At 39.0% G+C, this 18,715-nt stretch overlaps 1 protein-coding gene across 4 annotated transcripts in view; it reads left to right on the top strand.

Moving 5' to 3' along the window:
- The window catches only part of asb3 (ankyrin repeat and SOCS box containing 3), a 64,194-nt gene extending 61,249 nt beyond the window's left edge, over positions 1-2,945 (top strand). For 3 of the 4 annotated variants that reach the window (XM_018093817.2, XM_012962820.3, XM_012962821.3), the window contains one exon: positions 1,745-2,945. In XM_018093817.2, the coding sequence (XP_017949306.1) occupies positions 1,745-1,947 (203 nt within the window). In that variant the 3' untranslated portion in view covers positions 1,948-2,945. The remainder of the gene's footprint in view (positions 1-1,744) is intronic. The other variant, NM_001205069.1, reaches the window with a different exon arrangement.
- The last annotated feature ends 15,770 nt before the right edge of the window (positions 2,946-18,715 follow it).

The raw sequence follows: 18,715 nt of genomic DNA, 5'->3' as shown, positions 1-18,715 counted from the left end.
ATGAGCTTTGGATTTAACAAGTCACTAAAATATTATATTTCCTTGTATTTTTGAGCTGGCCAAGGTTACGTGTACTTTGAGGATAATGTTAAATCAAAAGAGTAATACAGAGCCTTAACGTCCATTGATACTGGCAAGTATGTCATATTCCTGCCCAGATACTTGGCACAGAGTCAGGAGATGGTGCCAATTTTGTTGTTTTTCCTCATCTACTTCTGCAGAGTTTATAGAAATCCAGTATGTTCAGCAAAAAATAAAATATTACTGCTCGAGGATGGTTCATTCATTACTGACTGGGTCAAAAAGATGTATTTTTATGGGGCAGTTCCAAGTCCCATACACTGAACTGTTCAATGTATATATTTGTAATCCTGGAGGAACAGAAAAGGGTGTTAGTTTTGCTTATAATAAAGCACTGCAATATTTTTTGGACAAATCTACCCCAAGCCATCCCCAGCCCAGCATTGATTACCCTTCTAGACTTTGGTTGGATTGGTTTCACCCAATCCAAAAAAGTGGAGGCTTATGGGAAAGTATCGCTTGAGTCCTGGAAAGATGCACCTGCTAATAACCTAAGAATTGGGGTAACAGGGAATGGACTGGGATCTAACATTCAGACAGATGGTTTTACTGCTACAAAGAAGAACTAGTAACATTGATTGTGGAAAGTCCATTTTCCCTTTATTCCAGTCTGTCTGTGCTCCTTGATAAGTAAGATCATATATAACTTAAATTGCATTTATCTCTCTGTAACATTAAAATAAAATCTCTAAATGATCACAAAAGGATGATACAGGGGCACATTTACTGAGCAATTTTGAGAAAAAGTCGATTTTTATTTTACTTCTAGATATTTTCAAGATTTATGAATGGGTTTTTTGCAGTTCTTGATTTTTTTTTATATTGTTTCTCTAAAAAATCAAGTTTTTCTAAAATAACATAATTTGTGATTTACTAATGCTTGGTTAACTTTTTTTGTAAAAAAAAAAAAAGAATTGGCAGGTCAGATCTGTCAAGTACCTAAATCCTATAGAGCAGTGGTTCTCAACCTGTGGGTCGGGACCCCTTTGGGGGTTGAACTACCCTTTCACAGGGGTCGCCTAAGACCATTGGAAAACACATATTTACGATGGTCTTAGGAATAATCTTATGGTTGGGGTCACCACAACATGAGCAACTGTATTAAAGGGTCGCGGCATTAGGAAGGTTGAGAACCACTGCTATAGAATAATGCTTAGAATAATAGCGGAATAGAATAGTCAGTGACATCCTGACTACAAACTTTCAAGGAGAAGTTAATCCCTTCATTGTTTTCTGTTTCACTCAGTTTCAAGGGGAAATTAACCCCCTCATTGTTTCCTATTTCACACATCTTCAAGGGGAAATTAATCCCATCATAGTTTTTTTATTTCATCCCTTTTCAAGTGAAACGTAAACAGATTATTGTTTTCCAAGAATGAGTGCCAATGCTCCTAAAATGGCTGCTGGAGCAATTCCTGTTTGGAGAAAAATAAAGAGGATTCATGGAAACAAACATCTGTTAAAACCCGAATTTTTCAAATTTTAACAATACTTTCAACTCGAAAAATTCGAGATTTTCAAAACACAGCAATGATCAAGTTTAATTCAAATTTATACCATGTCGAGTTTATACGACTTTCAAGGACAGAAAAAAAAATGAGTTCTAGTAAATGTGCCCATAAAGTTGCCTATCTAACATTCTTCTCCATTCTTTCCACTGAAGAATCCATTCCAACACTGACGCACCTCTGTCGGCTGAAAATACGCTCCTTGTTGAAGACAGAACGTTTGCGATCCAGTGAATTTCTGTGCCATTTGCCACTCCCTGTGTGTCTCCAGGACTTTCTCCATTATTCTGAAGTGCTACGAAAATACGGCATTACCCGGAAACCTAATTCCACCGACAGTATACTGAGAAGCGACTGACTAGAATCTGTGTGCCGTGCAACAAACAAATACTGTGTCTTGGACTGCTGAGATTATTCTAGAACATTACTCCTTTACATGTATTTTTATATAAACTTATCTGTGGTTCATTTCGTATTTTCTTTGCTTTAAAGGGGTTGTTCACCTTTAAAATCACTTTTACTGTGACATAGGCGATGATATTCTGAGACAACTTGCAGTTTTTTACTTTTTGTGGTTTTTCAATTATTTAGCTCCAGTTTGGAATTTCAGAAGCTATCTGGTTGCTAGGGTCTTGTTTACCTTAGCATCACAGAGCAATAGTTTATTAGCTGCCGGGGTCAGTGACCCCCCATTTGGAAGCTGAGAAGATGTAGCAGAAGAAGGCAAATAATTAAAAAACTAAAAAAATAAATAATAAAGGCCAGTAGCAAAGTTGCCATTAAAGGTGAACCACCCCTTTAAAGTTTTTAAGACACAAGTATGCCAATGGAATGGAAATATAAGCAAAAAGGTCCATTTTGATGTATATAATGTATTTATTTTTTTGACTTTCAATTTATTTCTATGTGCCTATATTTAATGGGCTATTATGCCAACGGACAATATACTCCCATGCATGAGATTCTTTGTTTCAAAGTCCATGTTTGGGAGAGCCCATCAAGTATTCTACCAGCCGTTATTATAGGTTGGCCACCAGAGGGTGCTGCTCAGTATCCTGTAGGTCAGTGTTGGACTGAAGACACAAGGGCCCAATGGCAGACCAGACCTCCAGGGCACAACTGCCACCAACCCCACACTCCAGCCACTGTTATCAATGCCCCTGGCCCACAACTCAATCCCCCACCAACGGCATACATACCTACTCAAACCCCCACCCACTGCATACATACCTACCCTATGAACCCAGACCAATGCTATTTTCAGTGGAGTTTTTATTCAACATATTCATTGTTATGACATATATTGTCTTCTCCTGTCCCAAATGGCAATGAAAATTCTTCTATTTTTTACATGAACAAGTTTGGTTTTGTCTTTACATATAATACATTTACTATCTCTAATACAAAATATACACCAGGCAGATCAGTAGTCTTCCCTCACATCTCACATTGATTGCATGAGCATATTTCTGTTATTCTTAATATTCTATGATATTGCTGCTTTCATATTACGAGATGTAAACCCGTTCTCACTTACCCACTGCTCCTATTACACCGGGAATTTCTTTCTGTTAATGGCAGTTTTTATTAGTCATATCTCTCCGTTTACTGCTCCAAATCCGTAAGATCGGAGGCAGTAACATATATTAGTATTATGGAGTTTTAATGGAGAAAGAAAAACACCAGTGTTATCCAAGGTATATAAGTTTTTCCCATAAGCCAATAATAATCAGTGATGACTTGAACGTTCAATCCATTGTGTCAGTGGTGCAATTTAGAGAGTCAGACTGCAGGAAATACTGAATCAGCCCAAGGGGGAAAGGCACTTTATAGAGAAGCATGTATACAATATGTAAATATAAACAACTGATAGGGAAACAACATTATGAGCCAAGAGATTCTGACTATATACTCCTAACGAATGTTCTGCAATATATCCTTGTAGTATGTTTCTAATTAGGAGGGAAAGCAGCCGTTGGTACAACAGTATTGCTGGGAATCTCAGACGTTTTTTAGATCAGCAAAAGAGCTTCTCCTCCACCTGCGGCAGAGAGTTACATGAGGTAACTTAGTGTCCCATATACCCAAAAGTATAATCACTGCTGCTATATACCCTAATGTATAGTCGCTGCTGCTTTCTAGATACAAGAATAGGACCTGTTATTCACAATGCTCAGGACCTGGAGTTCTCTGGATAAGGGATGTTTCTGTAATTTTAATCTCCAAACTGCTAAAAAACTATTTAAACAGTAATTAAACCCAATAGGATCGTTTTATCTTCAATGAGGATTAATTATATCTTAGTTGGGATCAAGTATAAGGTACTGTTTTATTATTACAGAGAAAAGGGAATCATTTAACCATTAAATAAACCCAATAGGGCTGTTCTGCCCCCAATAAGGGGTAATTATATCTTAGTTGGGATCAAGTACAGGTACTGTTTTATTATTACAGAGAAAAGGGAATCATTTAACCATTAAATAAACCCAATAGGGCTGTTCTGCCCCAATAAGGGGTAATTATATCTTAGTTGGGATCAAGTACAGGTACTGTTTTATTATTACAGAGAAAAGGGAATCATTTAACCATGAAATAAACCCAATAGGGCTGTTCTGCCCCCAATAAGGGGTAATTATATCTTAGTTGGGATCAAGTACAGGTACTGTTTTATTATTACAGAGAAAAGGGAATCATTTAACCATTAAATAAACCCAATAGGGCTGTTCTGCCCCAATAAGGGGTAATTATATCTTAGTTGGGATCAAGTACAGGTACTGTTTTATTATTACAGAGAAAAGGGAATCATTTAACCATTAAATAAACCCAATAGGGCTGTTCTGCCCCCAATAAGGGGTAATTATATCTTAGTTGGGATCAAGTACAGGTACTGTTTTATTATTACAGAGAAAAGGGAATCATTTAACCATTAAATAAACCCAATAGGGCTGTTCTGCCCCCAATAAGGGGTAATTATATCTTAGTTGGGATCAAGTACAGGTACTGTTTTATTATTACAGAGAAAAGGGAATCATTTAACCATTAAATAAACCCAATAGGGCTGTTCTGCCCCAATAAGGGGTAATTATATCTTAGTTGGGATCAAGTACAGGTACTGTTTTATTATTACAGAGAAAAGGGAATCATTTAACCATTAAATAAACCCAATAGGGCTGTTCTGCCCCCAATAAGGGGTAATTATATCTTAGTTGGGATCAAGTACAAGGTACAGTTTTATTATTACAGAGATAAAGGAAATATGTTTTCAAATTTTGAATGATTTTATTGAAAATGAGTCTATGGGAGATGATCTTCCCATCATTTGGAACTTTCTGGATAATGGATGTTATACCTGTACCAAATTTTAGTGTTGAGGCTCCCCATAGCACATCCAAATGCCTTTATTTTTGTTAATACCATGAACTCATACACTGTACTCTATAGGCCCTTGATTTTAAGCTAGTCCTCTGCATACTAATTGCATGTTACCAGAATAGTGTACAGGTACGGGATCCATTATCCAGAAATCTCCAAATTACAGGAGGGCCATCTCTGTAATAATAAAACAGCTGTGTTTAGTTATTCTTTTGCACAAACCTTGTGTAGGCCTTACGTTCATATTGCCCCCGACTCAATCATTCTCTCAGAACTGAATGTTTTCCAGAATGTGATATTTTCCAAAACAAAAACAACTTTAAAATCTTTAGTAATTCCAGTTCCTTGGCATCTTGCTCAAGTGTAAAGATTCAGAACAAGGAGAGTTTCTATATGGCTGTACTTTGTAGTGCAGACACCATTGATAACCAAGAGGGCGTTGAGCGGATGACATTTAGAGGAACCATAGTTAATGAGTGAGTCGGTTACTGTGTGTGGGGAAGTAATGTAAAAAAGTTATTGGTTTTATATTAGGGTCCAAAATGAACTCGGAGGCAGCGTAGGAGGAATTGGAAATTGTGGGAGGATTTATGAGGGAAGCGCCTGGCAGATGTATTTATGGAAGATTGTAAAGGCCAGGATCTAATTGCAGGAGATCAATAAGAAGGGAATTGCTGGAAGGCTTGAAATCTTCAAACGATACAGATTTTTTTTTCTACTGGTAGATTGGATTAGGAATAGTGTAAAGGTGTGAGCCAATACAGTTCCCCCCATAGAGTCTTTAAATAATTTAAATTTAAACATGACGGTAAAGGGATGACAGACATAACAGATATTTAGGTTTTAAAGGGGCCATTCTAGCACAAAATGTCTTATAAAAGTATTACATTTTCTTTCATGGGGCAAAATTGTATTTTTGGGGTTACAACCCCTCACCCAGCGGCTTTTCAAGGTGATTAACACCCAAGTAAAACATTTGAACAGTAACTGTTTATGATGCTGGCCACACAGAAGATTTTGGGTTGGTTATTTCAGCAACACATCTTATTTGCTTTAAATTGGTTTATGGTCTCTGGAGTTGCAAGGAAAGGAAGCAGAAATGAGCAGTAGACCAAGGCAGGATGAGAGCGGATAAGACGAGAGCCAGGGTATAAGCCTCAGTATTAAACAACAATACATAGGCCAAGAAGTGATCTGGGAGAATGAATTAAATAGGGCGCACCCAGCTCTAATTGGCCCTAAAAAGCCCATAAGGTTGCTGGGCCACAATGGGAAAGACCAATGAAGAGACCATACACACCTGAAGTTTTCTGGCTGCCCATTTATTAGGGAGCAATATCTAGATAATAAGAGAGATCGGGTCTGAATCCCAGCAGAGCATTAAGACTGGTGTCAGCCACCCCATGTGACCAATAGTCCATCAGTATTTTTTATGGTATCACAATTTAAGTTTTAGATGAATTTATGAAGTTTCCCAGGACTGTTGTTTTCTTGTAATATAGGGCTGCTGGGTGTGTGGAATAACGAGCTGTCACAGTCATGAATATAAAGGTAGGGAGGGAGAGAGTTGGATTGCTGTGAAAACAATTCAAATGTATTCGATTTGTCTTTAGTAAGTTTCACTGTTGTTTAAATAATGTTCCATTTGGCCAGGGATGTTCAACCTGAAGCCTTCCAGCTGTTGTTTTACTGTAACTCTCTCATCCCCTTGCAGTATATGAATTTCTATGTGAACAACATCTGGTAGGCCGCATATTGCAGATCCTTTCCGAACCTTTGCCAAACTCACAGGTGTTATTTCCTTGGCCAGACTTTACTACCTTGTCCTATCATCCAAATCCCCATCAAAGCCAAGCTCTCCTAGCCGCACAGGTCTCAAATACACTCCAGCAAAGTTCTAATATATTCAAGTAGTCCAACAGCAGCAACAAGCAACCGGAACAGGTGTTAATTGCAACTGGGAATAGGAGACACAAGAATGACATCTGTTTGCGTCCTTCTGACTAGTTAATAATTATCATAACATTTAATTCACTGGTTTAGTCTGTGGATTATAAAGTCTATTATGAGTCATTATCAAGCGTTTATTGTCATTTTACTCTCAATTGGATTGTTCTGGTAGGATCCGGGTCCATCTGGAAAGCAGATATTAAAGGGAGCAGTAAAATATAATTGCCAAGGTTAATATGTGGGTGTCTAAAATAACCGGATCCGCAGGATTCGCTCAGACATTTAGGAGCGTCTGCTCCTCCACAATAGCCGTGGGAGAACGCTGAAATTGTGTTTGGTTTACAAATCATAGGCGCATTCCTTCGGTTTTAATGATTATCTCCAAGATGTATGCACCAATTAGAGCTTCGATTTACTTCTAAATAAGATTGAGTGAATGTGGCAGCTTTTCAGCGCTTTAATACGGGGAGAACTGCCATTGTAAAAACCCGGTTTCATCAGCTTTAATAAACATCTTTAGAAAAGAAAGGATAAAAAAGATAGAGAGGGGCTGCTGTGAGTGCCGCTGCCAGATAGAAGCAAGTCATGCAGGGAGCTATAATCAGGAACATAAAGCCCAAAGTATAGAGGGAAAGAAATAGCCTGCTTTCACTCAAAGCAACTCGCGCGGGAGGAGGAGTATTGATCCTCGCAAGTACTCTGCGCTATTTTATTTGTGCAGATTTCACTCCTTAATCTTCGAGAGCCCCAAAGATCATTTGCATGTGAAATTTACAATTATACAAGATCAGTTTTACAATGAGCACTTTGCACAGGGGATGCAACATCAGCGAGGGTTTTACTAAGCAAGATAAGCCATGGGTGTTAGTTCAGGGATATATCATGTCCTGTCTTGTACAGGGATGGGATTCATTATCCATAAGCCCATTATCCAGAGAGTTCGGAATTACAGGAACGCCATCTCCCACAGACATACATTGTAATCCAATAATTCAAATTTTTAAAAATGATTTCTTTTTTCTCTGTAATAATAACACAGTACCTTGTATTTAATGCTGACAATTAATCCTTATTGAAGGCAAAACAATCCTATTGGGTTTAATTAATGTTTACTTTTTTAAAGTTTCTTATTAAATTTAAAGGAGAAGGAAAGTCATTTTGGCATTTTACTGCCAATAGATTCGCCACGTTAGTGCCACCTAGAACGCTATATTTATTCTGCAGAAAGCATTACCATACCTGAGTAAAGAGCCCTAGAAGTTTTCTGTTTGTTTAAGATAGCAGCTGCCATTTTAAATAGCTTCCTGCTGCAGCTCTAGCCTTCAGATTACACATTCCTAAGGGTGGGGGGAGCAGGAGAGAGGAGAGTTGACAGACTTTGGCCCCTGGAATGAAGGATGAGAGAGGAAGTCTGATTCCGGAAGAACATGTTTACAAAAAAGGAGACAAGAAATCCTGTGTTTCTTTTGATAGAGAACTCAGTGCAGCGTTTCTGTGAGTGCTTATGGCTGTATTTACATATACCTTTCTGATACAGCTTATTTAGTTTTTACCTTTCCATAAAAGCTTTAAGTGATACTGACACCTGAAATTAAACTGTTTTTTTCAGTATATCATAACATTGTCTTTACCTTTATAATTTTAGAATTTTTCTATGGTACTTATCAGATCCCCCAAGTTCCTCTATGAGGGGCTGCCATATTTGTGCAGCAGGAGGCCGTTAGCATTAGAAGCTATAACTGACAGGCTGAGAAGGGACAGTCAGGTTTAGGAACTACAAAAGCAGCCCTATCAGGGAAAAATGATCAACATGACCTATAGGGAACTTTTAATGTACATTCATATTTTGAATAGCAGATTTTTAGTGTCAGTATCACAGAGTATCATAAAGCTCAGAAGCAATGCAAATGGTATTTTGGAACTCCGTACCAGCCCAAGGCAACCACAAGCCTCCAACAGGGAAGATCTGTGTCCCCAGTAGTCCCCCACATCTTCTTTTCAGTTGAGCTTAGGGACCAACTCACAATATACTGTATATATGGAATATAAATGTCACATTTTCATTACATGGCAGCTCAGAAACCAGTACAGTTAGCTTCAGAATTTAATAACCAGCGCTGTAGCATTATCTTCTATGACTTGTGATCCTTATTTTCTGCTTAATGAATGGCAACAACCCCTAAGCTTAGATTCTCAACAGCTGCACGGAGTACACTGAGCATGTGCAGTGTCATTGACACTCCTAACAAAATCCAAGATGGTGACTCCCTGTACACAATTTCAAAGGCCCAAATCATTACAGGTATAATAATTCTAAATCTTGAGGCTGATGTAGCTCATTATATACAATATGGCATTTCAAGCCTTATTAGTTTTTATTGTTTAGTTCTCCTTTGAGGGGATGCCATTTTGATAGCAATGCACTATTTAGATGAATGTTTTCTGTTGACAGATATAAACCATGTTTGCATGCACTGTTAAAAGTATGACACTGTCAGCCAGGTCCAGACTGAGATTTAAAAAAAAGACCTGCATATCAAATCCACAGTATATAGTGAATCTCTCCAGTACCTTCCAGCAGCTCCTCTGCCATTTGGCACAATCTACACATTGCCAGATTAGGCTTTTATCAACCAGGGTCAGACTGGGCTGGCAATACACCGGAAAAAAACATAGTGGGTCCCGCTGACCCAGGCCTTCTCCCTGACGGTACATGGGGGTGCTGCAAAGCCCCCATCCCCAATTTAGCACAAAGAGGAGCAAATGGTACAGGGAGCATGTGAGGGTGCTGAGTTTGCCATGAGCAGGAGCTTCCAGGTAAGGTCAGGGCCCCCAGTGGTGGCAGCTCCTGTTGTCCCAAGCCAGCCCAGTGCGAAGCTGATGTCAACCACTATGTTTGTAAGCTAGGCCATACTTACTTATTTTATGCTACTATAGATCTTTTGTTGTTGAGCTGCTACTCATGCCTTGTTCTGCCATTGACTCTGCTCCATGTACCCTGATCTACATCTTAGCCCCCATCCATATCCCACCCTCGCTTCTTCTCCTCTGTGCCCACACACCATTCCTCCCTGAGCCTTGGAACTTGCCAGTCAGTGGGGGTCATTTATCAACACTGGGCAAATTTGCCCGTGGGCAGTAACCTATGCCAACCAATCATTGTTCTACCTGCAACTGGCTGAGAATAGCCAATCACTGATAGGTTGCTATGGCTTACTGCCCATGGGCAAATTTGCCCAGTGTTGATAAATGACCCCCACTTGTTCCCTGATTGTCAAGACTTTATTTTCTCATCAGCTTATAAATATATTTTAACTTTGCCACTTGCCAGGAGTCAGCTGTACTTTATGGCTCTTGGCATCTTTTCAAGGTCCTTCCGTCCTGTCCACGGAGGGGAAGTTTCCCAGGTACAGTTATTCACAGAGGCGCCTGCAGCTGTTTCAGCATTTTCTGGGATATCTGTCATTTTATTTATGAGCGACTTGGTGAATTGCAACTACAGAGTCCTGTTTCCAGAGCCGAGACACCTGGCACACCCAGGGAAACTGATACGGACGCTCTAATGCAGCAGTTAATATCTGATGCTTCCCGGACAGCTTATGCGAGCTCTCGGAATGAATGGCTGCAATCTAAAGATCAATTCGGCGGTTTTAATGACATATTGGATGCAGAGCAGTTAATTGTTTTCATGCTGCATAACGGCCAATTAGACTTAGCTGTCCCTGCTCCGAAGGGGGAAAAAAACTGTCAGGCGTTCCTTCTTTGTATAGATTTTTAATGAGAAGGACATAGCTAATTCTTTTCTACTGAGGCAAGTCATAGAGGTTGCTGGAAAAGATTGGTTAAAGACAAACAACCATGAAGACAAAATACACATCCAGTGCTGTTGCCAGAATATCCACAATCAAGTCTTCATGGCTTGGGGCAAATCTTATACTTCTTTCACATGTTTCACATAATGGGCCACATTCAATTCTATAAGAAAACATTATTTTCTATCTCCTATGTGTAGCTGAGAACAAAATTAGGAGAAAAGGAAAGACAATTGAAGAGACCTTGAGTGGCTTGTCTTTCCTCTGAATTTTGAGAAAACTATATGCTTTCTTATTTTACTGTTGCTTTCTTTGTTTATATATTCATACAAGGCAGTTCTTCATTTTTTTAACCCATTTTATTAATGTACAAGGGGCATGGCTAAACTTTAAAGGAGAACTTAACCATAAAAATGAATATGTCTAAAAATGTTATTTTATATACTGAGCTTACAGCATCAGCCTAAAGGTTCAGCATCTCTATAACAATAATGATCCAGACCTTCACAGTTGTGCACAGGAGCTTCCCATCTTGGATTTTGTTAGAAGTGTCAGTGGCACTGCACATGCTCAGTGGGCTCTGAGCAGCAGTTGAGAAGCTAAGTTTAGGGGTCATTGCAAATTATCAAGCAGGAAATTAGGTTTGTCTGTCATATAAGCTGATGCTACAGGGCTGATTATTACATTGTGATGCTGTCATGTACTAATTATCTGTATCAATTACTTACTAGGCTTGTATTGTGACTTCATGTTCTATGTATACAGTATATTGTGAGTTAGTTCGTAAGCTCAGCAGCCTACAATATGTGCAGTGGAAGAAGATTGGGGGCTACTGGGGTTATATTCAGGGGCACAAATCTTCCCTGCTTTAGGGCTGTTGTTGCCTTGGGATGGTTCAGAGCCCCAAGCATTTCTGCCCACCTATTCTATTTGTTCACGGAGCTACTAGTAGCAGTTACTTGTCGCGGCTACAAAAACAGACAATGCTGATCATTTAGTGATAATTGTCTCTACATGTGTTTTTAGCAGAGGCAGCTCTCAGTATTTTCTATGGGTAATTTCTGATGTTTAGAAACCATGACTAAGTAGCTCCACAACCAAAGCTCCGCAGCGACTCATGTCTATGGCAACTAAATTGCAGCGACTGAGCTTTTAAAAGTTGTGGTGACTAATCGCACCGTGTGTCATCCCTTAGCCCTTATCTGCATTACTGATGGGCCACATTTATTTCTTGCGGAAAACCTCCTAATTCAATTACAGATTTCCCCATAGAGCCAGATGCAATTCAGTGAGGAAAAACTTATCTCAATGTTTATCACATGAAAACTCTATTGACATCTATGGGAACAAATCAGTCCTGAATTAGGAGAAAAGTTTTCCCTCTCCAAACTGAATCTCGCCCATAAGTTTTCATATAATAAACTATAAATAGAGAATAAATAACATTCTATAATGCTGAAAATAACACTTGGGGGTTATTTATCAACCTTAGTATTTCTTTGCCGCAATTCAAGTTTTTTGTGTTATAAAAAAATGTAATAATGATATTAAAAAACTGTGTGTGTGACAGAGCAAGAGAATTAAAGATATACTGTTTTTTACAAACACATCAGTTAATGGTGCTGCTCCAGCAGAATCCTGCATTGAAATCCGTTTTCAAAAGAGCAAATAGGTTTTTTTTGTATTTAATTTATATTTTTAAATTCACCATAGGGCTAGCCATATTCTAAGTTTCCCAGGTGTTCCCAGCCACACTTCCCCAGTCACACTTTACTGTGTTGCTGCAAGTGATGTCTGTGCCCCAAACAGAGCCATACCTGGTCAGCCTGTCAGGCAGGTATCAGGATAACCGCTCTGACTCCTCTTTAGAAGGATTCTGCTGCCTTAGGGCTGTGACAGATGAGGAGATTAGACACCGCGCAACAAATCTCCCTTGACTTGGGCAACTAATCTCCCCAAAATGCCATCCTACCGGCTAGAATGTAAATCACCGGTGGGATGGCAAACGCGGCGCCTCGATTTGCAGAAGTCGCCTTGAGAGGATTTACATTCTAGCTGGTGGGATGGCATTTTGGGGAGATTAGTCGCCCGCGATGAGGGAGATTTGTCGCGCGGTGTCTAATCCCCCCGTCTGTCACAGTCCTTAAAATGAAGACATAATCCCTTTAACGGACAATGAAAGGTTAATATAAATTAAAAGTAAGTCTAAAGGCATTCTTTTTAAGTACTTACTGCATATCTAAATTCCCAGATCCCTGCTTGCTTCTCTGAGATATGGTGCTGGCAGCCTACAGCAGTGTGAAGCCTACAGTGACATCACTGAAATCTCTCTCCCCTTCCTGTAGGTGCCAGCGGCAGCCTTCCTATTCTCTGAGCATGTGTGTAACTTGATCCTGTCTCCTGTTCTGAGCTACACATGCCCACCAGCCAATCAGAAGCGGATCTGGCAGAGGGGGGGGGGGGAGGGAATGAAACACATGTGCAGTATGAAGCAAGGAGGGAAAGGAAGGGAGAATACCTGTTTAGAGATGGCTGCCTGTTCTAGAAAATGTGAAGTAAGTGTGACTGAGTAAATATGTGATTAGGTGAGCCAAAAGTGTGGCGTTTTTACTAAACAATAGGAGGACTATTGGGCAGTATGCTTTTTACATTTTGACTTGCATTCTCCTTTAAGTTATGTGGCAATGTTTGTGTAATAAAACTAAATACAATGTACTAATCAGAATATACATCCCCCCAGGATACTGCAAGGGTTTGTAACAGGTCTGGATATACACTCCCAGGAGTAGCCAGAGGTGCAGTGGCATAACTAGATGTTACTGGGCCCCAAAACATTGGTAAGGTGACCTATTCTACCAAGATATATTAAAATTGCTTATTCTTTAGGGCCTTACCGGAGCCTTTACACTCCAGGCACCCTGCAACCACAGGGTCTGCTTCTTCTGTAGTTACCCCCCTGCTGAGGTGTCTTTCTCTAACCATGGTAGCCCAATATTCATTGTGAAGATAACCCTTCACCTTATGGGTTCTCCAAGTCATATGAAGCTGCCCAGTGGCAATATAAAGGATAAGACATATGGTAAATAGACCAATACAGGGCTAAATATGATATAGATATGCAAAACTTTGGGTAAAACTTCTTGTTTTAGTGCATCTGGGGCAAATAGCTTGTGCGAGGGAAAACTTGGGTTGCTTAGAGACTTCTGAAGATGTTAGTTTGGTGCCGAGGCAGGAAAGCACAGAATTGGAGCCATTAGCCCAAGAAAACCCCTTATTTTCATGCTTGGACAACACATAGATGCAATGTTTACTGTAAAGGTGTGTGGTGTAGCGTGAAACCCTGCATGTCCCCGAGCGAGACCTCTCCATTATAGTTCTGATACAGGGAGACACTCAGGAATGTTCTTGTTGTTCTTGACTGAAGTAAAATTGGACATGACTTCAATTAATTTTTTTCCCCCTCTCTCAGCAATAATGGAAACTGAAATAATCCAAACTTGATGCACTTATGCCTCTCTTAAACATTCCTCGCTGTGAAACAATTCAGCTATGAAACAACAACACTTAGTGGTCAGCATTTTATTTGACCCATAAGCGTTCTCTCTCGCAGTCCCACGGCGCGGTCTTGCCTTAAATTTCCACTGTTCTGCCTTGAGAAGCAAGAGTGGATTTCTAGGTTAAAATGCATTTAAGAAATATATGTTAGAAACTTAAGTGTTAGTCCAAGAAAACGACTTTTTAACCCATTTTCTAGTCATTACAAAGATTTAATGCCTATTATGGAAAAAAGAAAGAGGCATGGATGTTGCAAATTAAAGGAAAACTATACCCCCAGAATAAATACTTAACCAACAGATTATATTATGTTAAGTGACCTATTAAAGAATCTCGCCAAACTGGAATATATATATTGGTAAATATTGCCCTTTTACATCTTTTCCCTTGAGCCGCCATTTAGTGACGGGCTGTGTGCTCCCTCAGAGATCAGCTGACAGGAAATAATGCAGCTCTAACTGTAACAGGAAGTAGTGTGGGAGTAAAAATCAGAACACTGCCCATTAATTGGCTGATGGGGCCTAGCATGTATGTGTGCCTTGGCTTGTTTGTGTGCACTGTGAATCCCAGGGGGTGGCCCTTCATTTTTAAAATGGCAGTTTTCTATTTAGGATGACCCCAATGGCACATACTGCTAAAATGCATATTTATATGAAAATGGTTTATTTAGATGAAGCAGGGTTTTGCATATAAGTTTGTTTATGCAATATATTTTTATAGAGACCTACATTGTTTGGGGGTATAACCATTTAGGGAACACACCACTGTGACAGAGCATGGGAGGCTTGTTGTTGAACACTCAGAAGAATGTGGGAGCATTTATGATCGCAAGTGCAGTTGCGTGTGCAACCCATTAACTAAAGGTATTTGGATTAAAATCCACTCCTTCACTTTGGTATAGTTGCAGTTGCCTCTTTCCTCCTGTTTCAAACCAGGTAATTCGGTGCTTATTGATGAAGAGGAACCCTGGCGCTACCCCCACCTCTGCTGTAGCTCCAGGGTTCCCTTAGCACCCAGCGCAAATGGGCAGGATGTATTTAGATCCGGTGACTATTGTGGCCACCTTAGATATCGAACCTAAGTACGCCCCTTAGAGGGTGAAATTGATGTCACGTGCATGGGTGCACATGATGTCACTTCCACCGATGTCATGGGGGGGAAATGTGTTGGACCCCTATAGTAAGTTGGATTTCCACTGGTAGGTCGGATGGCAGCTGCAGAGGGTTTTTATTTTTTTGTAACTGTGAGTGCTACCAGGCAGGCAAGCTAAAAGAACTCAAATGTAAAAATTCTGTGTCTACAAGCTAAGAGTACTCCTAGCAAAATTCAAGCATTTTTTTTTAAAGTTTGTGGACTCATTGCAAATGATGAATGCAATGGCACCGTGTTGAAGGTTTTTTTTACATTTTGTAACCAACTGAGGTTCGAGTTTTTGTTTTATAAATAAACTCAAATTTGAGTTTGGTGAGTTTTTGGTTTTAAATTAAAAAAAAAACTCTCAAACTCAAATTTTTATAAATTGTCCTTAAATCTGTCCTTATATCTAAATGCATTTAGTGTATTGAGATATAAGAGTATTGGAATTTGTTGTTTCCTGCAGCAGCCCAGTGGGTAGTACTGATGCCTTACAGCGCTGGGCTCCTGAGTTCAATCCCAGACAGGGCACTAGCTGCAAGGAGTTTGTATGTTCTTCCCATGTCTGTGTGGGTTTCCTTCCACTCTTCAAAAACATACAGGCAGCATAACTGGCTCCTGATAAAATGTGCCTTTCTGAATGTGATAGGGATTTTAGATTGTAAACTCCACTGGGGCAGGGACTGATGTAAAGGGTGTATTTGATGGAAAATGCTGCGGAAATGTGTCAGAGCTATAGAAATCCAAGGAATAAATAAAAACTGCCCTTTTAAATGCATTTATAAACATAACAATCCTAATATTGTATATCATGTATTGATTCTTTAATGTGCTATTCCCAAAAATTATCAGCTAAAATTGTCTTAAAAATTTGATTCACAGTACAGGTATGGGATCCATTATCCTCAAACCTGTTATCCAGAAAGCTCTGAATTACAGAAAGGCCAATCAAACACTTCACATTTTTTCAAATGATTCCCTTTTCTCTTTAATAATAAAACAGTACCTGTACTTGATCCCAACTAAGATATAATTATCCCTTATTGGGGCAGAACAGCCCTATTGGGTTTATTTCATGGTTAAATGATTCCCTTTTCTCTGTAATAATAAAACAGTACCTGTACTTGATCCCAACTTAGATATAATTACCCCTTATTGGGGCAGAACAGCCCTATTGGGTTTATTTAATGGTTAAATGATTCCCTTTTCTCTGTAATAATAAAACAGTACCTGTACTTGATCCCAACTAAGATATAATTACCCCTTATTGGGGCAGAACAGCCCTATTGGGTTTATTTAATGGTTAAATGATTCCCTTTTCTCTGTAATAATAAAACAGTACCTGTACTTGATCCCAACTTAGATATAATTACCCCTTATTGGGGCAGAACAGCCCTATTGGGTTTATTTAATGGTTAAATGATTCCCTTTTCTCTGTAATAATAAAACAGTACCTGTACTTGATCCCAACTAAGATATAATTACCCCTTATTGGGGGCAGAACAGCCCTATTGGGTTTATTTAATGGTTAAATGATTCCCTTTTCTCTGTAATAATAAAACAGTACCTGTACTTGATCCCAACTAAGATATAATTACCCCTTATTGGGGGCAGAACAGCCCTATTGGGTTTATTTTTTTTTTAACCTTTTTTTATGATACTGTTTCCCTTTTTCAGTTTTCGAGGCAAACGGCACCTCAGAACGGCAGCCTTTAACTCAGACGTGAGCCCAACCAGTTTGCATTTGAGATTTCCCATGAGGCTTCTCTGTTCTCCAGACCAAAATGAATCTTAATTCTTTGTTTTCTTGCCAATGATACTTAATCCTCACGGCCGGCAGTGTGAGCTGAGGAAACCCTTGCTGCGCACAAACCAAATTTGTTGTTCTGCAAAAAAAGAATAAAAAAAATAAAAAAAGAGATCAATGTCTTTGCTAGCAATGATTGAATTAAACCAAATCCATAATAAATGAAAAAAAAAGCAAATCCATTATGTGGCCTAAATAAAAGCCTGAGAGGCAATGGGGAATTTAGAACTGCATAAAGCAATATTTTATTCTTCCATGTTTTCTTAATGAATCAGATGTCGCTTTTGATTGCATACCATTTTATTTGTAGCCTCCACATATTCCAAAGGTGCCTTCCTTAATAATTTGGTTTGAGCACATTGATACCCATTTCCCTTGATCGATGTTCAGTACGGACGCATAACGGACTTCAGCCATTAGAATTTTTGGTACAAGATGAAGAAATAAAGGCACAATAAGGGGCCTACTTATCATACTGTGTATAAGAAACAGTGATGTACGTGGCCACCTATCACCATCGCCAGACATTGTAGTGTCAAATGAAGCCTTGTATGGTTTTACAGGTATGGAACCCGTTATCCAGAATGCTCGGGACCTAGGGTATTCCGGATAAGGGATCTTTCCGTAATTCGAAACTCCTGCCTTAAATCTACTAAAACAATTATCTAAACAGTAATTAAACCCAATAGGATTGTTTTGCCTCCAATAAGGGGTAATTATATCTTAGTTGGGATCAAGTAAAGGTACTGTTTTATTATTACAGAGAAAAGGGAATCATTTAACCATGAAATAAACCCAATAGGGCTGTTCTGCCCCCAATAAGGGGTAATTATATCTTAGTTGGGATCAAGTACAGGTACTGTTTTATTATTACAGAGAAAAGGGAATCATTTAACCATTAAATAAACCCAATAGGGCTGTTCTGCCCCCAATAAGGGGTAATTATATCTTAGTTGGGATCAAGTACAGGTACTGTTTTATTATTACAGAGAAAAGGGAATCATTTAACCATTAAATGAACCCAATAGGGCTGTTCTGCCCCCAATAAGGGGTAATTATATCTTAGTTGGGATCAAGTACAGGTACTGTTTTATTATTACAGAGAAAAGGGAATCATTTAACCATTAAATAAACCCAATAGGGCTGTTCTGCCCCCAATAAGGGGTAATTATATCTTAGTTGGGATCAAGTACAGGTACTGTTTTATTATTACAGAGAAAAAGGAAATTATTTTTAAAAATGTGAATTATTTGAGTCTATCGGAGATGGCCTTTTTTCTGTAATTCGGAACTTTCTGGATAATGCGTTTTCAGATAAGGGGTCCGATACCTGTAGTAAAATTTACAGCATAAAAAGCAGCAGCTATCTATCTATCTATCTATCTATCTATTTATCTATCATCTATTATCTATCTATCTATCTGTCATCTATCATATCTATCTATCTATCTATCTATCTATCTATCATCTATCTATCTATCTATCTATCTATCTATC

The sequence above is a fragment of the Xenopus tropicalis genome, chromosome 5 (assembly GCF_000004195.4).
Source record: "Xenopus tropicalis strain Nigerian chromosome 5, UCB_Xtro_10.0, whole genome shotgun sequence".
Taxonomy (NCBI): Eukaryota; Metazoa; Chordata; class Amphibia; order Anura; family Pipidae; genus Xenopus; species Xenopus tropicalis.
This window is presented reverse-complemented; position numbering and strand designations above follow the sequence as displayed.